Raw genomic sequence first — 6,000 nt, forward strand, 5'->3', positions numbered from 1 at the left:
TCAGACAAGGAACAAATGTGCACAAATATATTCAAAGAATTCTGTGTCAAACAAGAGTTACAGGTGCTCCTGGCCCAAATGGGATCCCAGCCCAAGTTTTCAAAGAGGACATCAACCTGTGGTCTACAATAGTCTTCTTCCCCCTGTTAACACACATTCTCAGTGACCAGCCAAGTGCCAGAGTGCTGGAGGGCTTAATCTTGCATCTAATGTTCAAGAAGGGAGATGGGCAGAATGCAAGCAACTATCGCCTGATTGCCCTTCTTGATACTGAAGCTAAAGCATATGCTTCTGCCCTCTTAAAAGAACTAAGAACTGGAGTGCTGAGTGACGGCTAATGAGATTGTTCCATTTTGTCAAAAACGGGCTTCAAGTCGAATTCTTCAACCTCGACAACACAGTTGCACTCTCTTACCCAATTCACCAAGCGACCAGTCAGAAGTCCTCCCCACTCTACGCAGGTTTTGTTGACTACTCTGCCGCATTTGACTCAGTGGACAGGGGAACCTATGGAGGAAACTTAAGGCCTGGAGCACCCCGAACAATCTGCTTAATGTGAATTTATCTTTGTATACCTCCACACGGGTGAGGGTTAAGCTGTTAGGCAATAACAGGAAAATCCCCATGAATAATTGATTAAAGCAAGGTTGTGTCCTTGCTCCCATGTTATTTAATCTGTACACTACAAATGTCAGCAGCCCCAAAATCTGCCAATTTAATCCCGCCCAAAATCGGAGATGTTAAGATCACTATACTGCAATATGCCGATAACATTGTCCTGCTGGACCATTCCAAAATTGGCATTCAGAAAGCCCTAAATGGCCTCCATAAGTATGAGGCAAATAAAACAACAGTGAATGAGTCAAAAACAAAAAAAGTTATAACCTTTGGGAGGACGACCAAGAAATCAAACTACTGCTGGACTATGGACCCTCAAAAAATAATTGGGACAAAATCGTACAATTACTTGGGCATGTGGCTTTCCACAAACAGCGGTACCAAAACCCACTTTAGCTACCTTAAAGTAAAGGCCACACTAATTGCTACTAGACTTTGCCAGCTTAACACAGGATTAGAAAGTCCCTCTTCTGTCCCAATACTAAGGGTGCTCAGAGCCACCCTACTGCCTGCGGTCACCTACGGCCATGAAGCCTTCTCGGGGCAACTTATTAAAACTACGGAGCAGCTCCATCTAAAAGCATACAAGAGAGTATATAGGCTGCCCCAATACATAAGAGGTTGTCTGATTAGACTTTAATTCAGGTTGGCGGTGCAAGCATGGGCCTATATGGGTGCCTTTTTAAAATACTACTATAGATGTATTACACCACGCTTAACACCTATAAGTCTGTTCTCAAGAATACATTTAAAATTAACAGTAACCCTTGGTCCACTTCTTAAATATGTCAGCTGATACCCTCCAAGGAGACATATCCGCACTAAAAAAAAAAAAAAAAAAAATCACTGCTCTCACACACAGCAAAACAATTTTGAATAAGCAGTTAAAAGCATTGTCAAAATCAAGCGGCAATGAGAAACTAGAAAACACACCGATATAGAAGCAATGGCAACTTTGTATGCTATTATGTATCAAAGTGAGAGAGAGGATGAGAGGACTAGTCCTTATCCCCTCGAGTAATGTATCTAATCAAGAAGAACTAGTCTAACTAGACGTGATAGGAGTCTCAAAAAGTGTATGGTTGATGATATTTGCTAAAGAAAAGTCTAATTTCTTGTTATAAAGCCCTCACCCACCAACCTAGTTGGTGGCGTGCTTCATCATCGGGCCCACCCAATGACACTGAATGTGTCCCGGGTGTGCTTCAACGCCTGTATTACAGCGGAGCAGGTATGTTACTGAGTGTGCAGTGTTGGTGATGTGAAGGGTGATAGATTAAAAACTGTCCAGTGGTCCCATTACCCAAAGTTTTACTTTAATGTTTGGGCCTCTGGCAGTAATAAAAACAAGGCGTTGGATGTAGGTGGAGTGGTATTAGGGTACTCCTGCATCCAGTGGGTGGTCTACATGTTTCAGCCAGGCCTTATTCTATAAACTGGCTTTCCTCAGGACCTTTGTGATGTGTGAGAGTATGAACTATGCTGCTAGTCGGGTCATAGATCAGAAAAATGTGTTTTGCACGCACTAAGGTGCACTATATGTGAGAGGGGGCTTCCCTCTCAAGGCATTTTTGTACAGAAAAAACATACAAAACAAACATACAGAGATGGGAATTAGCTCGATATGCATAATCACGTCAACTAACTGTAACCGTCTCATCCGTGTGGATTGCGGAACTAGCGGCGGGGGTGAAGTATTTACAGTGAAAACCGATATATGCGATAATGTGAGTGGCAGTACTATTGGTAAGGACAAAGTAGTTAGAAGGAAGAAAAATAACGTAGTTCTCACACAAGCGTTTTGCTGCGAGTGCCCCATGAGTTTCCGGCAGGGGTGCTGGCTCTTAGGAGAGAAAAGAGAAAAAAAGTGGCGCGGTGGCCATTGGTGATTGCTGACAAGGTAAGGTCTTACCAGATCAGTCGCGGCGTGGTGGTGCTTCTAGAGCAACTTACGGTGTGTGGGCTCAGGACCCTCCTGTCAACCCGTAGTTGCTGCTGCGGAACTCCGATGATACTGGAGCCGGGTTCGCGGGTGTGTTAAATACCTCACGTTGTTGGCCCGGTGTGTTCTATTAGTGAGAGAGGTAAGTAGCGTCTATGGGGGGAAAAAGAGAAAATAGAGATCGGGCCTGGTGTGTACACTGGGCCTGCACTGATGACGTGGGGCCAGTGTGGCTGGTTGCTACGGAGAAATGCCTGCACTGATGACGCAGTGTAGCCTATTGTATGGTCTGTGGGTCATGACGTGAGACCAGTTGTCGGTTGTCAGGGAAATATTAGCAAGCATAGACAATTGGCACTCTGCCATGTTTAAAGTAATGAAGCAGAGACTCGGGCTCTACAGACGTGCGCAATCACATTGGAGAATCATGGTTATAGCGTGCCGATGTACTGATACATGTGCTGCTTACACGCTATTGGATATCTAGACTCGCTGTGCGAGGTGGGGGAGGATTACTGAGGCCACGGAGGGCCCTATCGTGGTGATTGCTATGCTGATATCCATAGGTACAGTTATTGTAGAACCTATGGGGTTAAAGTGGTAATGTGATAGCGGGCTCTGAGTAACATAATCAGATGGGTTCCAGGTATAAGGACACAGGAAGTCTGACTTGTGTCCGCTCGGGAATTCAGACTATGCCATGGGATGGAGTCAATGAGACCATGGAGCTGGGTGGATACGCGGTAAATCCATTGTTGTTCCTTGGTCTGTAGGAATTTTTCATTGATTGGTCTGGTTGAAGTGTTCGATCACTGTCCAAGACACATCGTTAGGTGTATGTCCTTGTTGTAGATAGTGATCAGTGAGACGGCTTATGTTTTTCTTACACCGTATTGTACTGCAGTGATCTACAATTCTTGTCCTGACCTTGCGAGTGGTCATGCCCACGTAGCGTAGGCCACATGGGCACTCACTGAGGTACACTACGTTCATAGAATTACAGTTGGTGTGTTGTAGTTGTTTCCAGGTCTTGCCCGGTTCCAGTGAAAGTGTCTTGGATGTGCATGTCAGGTGGCACACACTGCAGTCATTACATGGGTAGTGTCCAGTTATTTTAGGAAGGCCCCATGTGGCGAGGACGGTATTGTGGACGGGTCTTTGTTGTGTCCGGGGGCGTGTTGTCACAAGACGGTCTTTTAGGCCTTCTTGTGACCCATGTCTGGGCATACCCTGCCAACTTAGGGCAAACAAAGCAAAACCAAAGGGGATGATGGACGGAGTGTTGAACATTCGAAGCACTCACCCCCAGTCAACTGATCTGGGTTAAATCCATCATCATTCTTTAACTCACTCTGCCACCCCAGTTCAGACATGGCCATATGCAAATCAGTCTGACCCTGTGCCTCATGGGAACAGTCCAGCCCAAACTACCAAGCCATGTCTTTCCTGGACCGGAAACCAATATCCTGGGACCGGTTTCGGATTCATAACCCTCATCAGCCAGGCCATCTTGAATCCAGTGGCAAAGTGAGCAAGGGACCCACGTCTGGGCATACCCTGCCAACTTAGGGCGAACAAAGCAAAACCAAAAGGAGATGATGGATGGAGTGTTGAACATTGCAAGCACTCACCCCCAGTCAACTGAACTGGGTTTAATCCATCATCATTCTTTAGCTCTCTCCGCCACCCCAGTTCAGACATGGCCATATGCAAATCAGTCTGACCCTGTGCCTCATGGGAACAGTCCAGCCCGAACTGCCAAGCCACGTCTTCCCTGGACCGGAATCAAGCATCCTGGGACCGGTTTCTCACTGTGCCACTGGAATCAAGCTATCCTGGCTGACGAGGGGTGAAACCCTGAAACCGGTCCTAGGATGCTAGTTTTCCGGTCCAAGTCAGTCAAAACACTACCCACAGTCCGTTATTCTTCATTTAAAAAAATAATCTGGCATGGAAACGATTTTTTCAGAAAGCTTTTAGCAGTTGTAATCTGTGAAGGCATTTGAAATCGGAGAGTCTCGATTATGCCGTGTAGTATATTGTAACGTTAAGTAGTGTCAGTATCTTTTTGGGTAAGAAACTCTTCATGGAACTTTAAGCAACAATTTCCTTTTCGCAATGCTTTGTATATGAAAATGTATCAGTTATTCAACTGACGAGAAAAGCGTAAAGTGTACGGGTGATCACTGGTCTGCAATAGTTAACATAATATGACCAACAAGCCACCCCCACCCGGCAAAGTATAACGTGACCAGGGTGCACAAAAGAGATCTATGTACAGAATTACCGTTGTCTAAAGCCTCATAAGATAGATAACAAAACCTAGCCTCAGAGAAACCCCATTGACAAAGGCAGACGAGTTCAGAATTGCAGGGCTCGTGAATCTGCCCCCGTGCACTAATTGCCACACACCCACTCCCATCCCTCAAGCTCCTGGCTCACTAACCCGTTTCTGCTGGGTCTGCACCCAGTACACAGAGGGCTCCTTGTGTTGCAGAAGGCCGCACTTGCTAACAAGCAACGCAGTTTCTCCATGGCGTCTCAGTCCAGGCCCGCAAACCACCCTTGCACTCGCCGCCGTAGAATTCAGCTGCAGCCCAAGTGCAACATCCGTCTCCCGGCCTGACGAGGGAAGCACCAATACATCCCCGGGCAGTACCACCTGCCCCACCATCTCCTTCACCGGTGCCGCCATGCCCGTGCTACGGAGGTCAGAAATAGACAAAGAGAAAGGACTTCTGCCTACAGTGAACGATGACATAGTGTAAACACTGAAGAAAGACCTCGGTTTCAACTGAAAAGCGAAGACCTTCGTTATAGACACCGATAAATAGCTATATTAAAGAACTAGAGCGCACATGTCTGAGTTGAATTTGCCAGCACTCCGCGCCATGCGGCTACAGGAATCAGTGTTACAAACGTGCAGTATGCTAAATCTTTAGGTGAGAAGTTTCGTGTCTGATCTACTGATCGTCTGCATGTTTTTACAAGAGCGTTTGCATTGCCATCTTGATAAATGTTTCATTCAATGCAAATGTAACCAATTATTAATTTAGGTACACATTTTATTTTATTTTATGTTAATAAATTTTTATTGATGTAAAGAGAACGTGGCAGTAACCATTATAAAAGTATAATAACGTGATGGTAAGTAAAAAAGAATTCTAACAAAAAAAGGTGCATCTTATGATAGAAAACAAAAAAAGAAGAGAAAGAAACTGTAAAGAAAGAAAAAAATAGAGAAACGAACAAGGAAGACAGAACAGAAAGCACAGAGAAGAAAGGAAACAAAATTAGGAAGACGATTTGAAAATATTCGGGGCTGAATGTAAAGAGAAAAAGAGAGTGGAAGCCAAAAAAGGTCAAATTTGATCTTTTAGGGAAGACTCAAAGAGGAACCAACATCAATTCTCTTAATTCTATGTCAGGACAGGAGGCTC

The 6,000-nt window shown here is 45.1% G+C and overlaps 1 protein-coding gene across 1 annotated transcript in view; it reads right to left on the minus strand.

Moving 5' to 3' along the window:
* The window catches only part of EXOSC3 (exosome component 3), a 28,813-nt gene extending 23,494 nt beyond the window's left edge, over positions 1-5,319 (minus strand). Inside the window, exon 1 of the mRNA XM_085636587.1 lies at positions 5,007-5,319. Within this exon, the coding sequence (XP_085492713.1) occupies positions 5,007-5,255 (249 nt within the window). The 5' untranslated portion in view covers positions 5,256-5,319. The remainder of the gene's footprint in view (positions 1-5,006) is intronic.
* Positions 5,320-6,000: the final 681 nt, after the last annotated feature.

Source organism: Triturus cristatus, chromosome 2_1 (assembly GCF_964204655.1).
Source record: "Triturus cristatus chromosome 2_1, aTriCri1.1, whole genome shotgun sequence".
Lineage (NCBI taxonomy): Eukaryota > Metazoa > Chordata > Amphibia > Caudata > Salamandridae > Triturus > Triturus cristatus.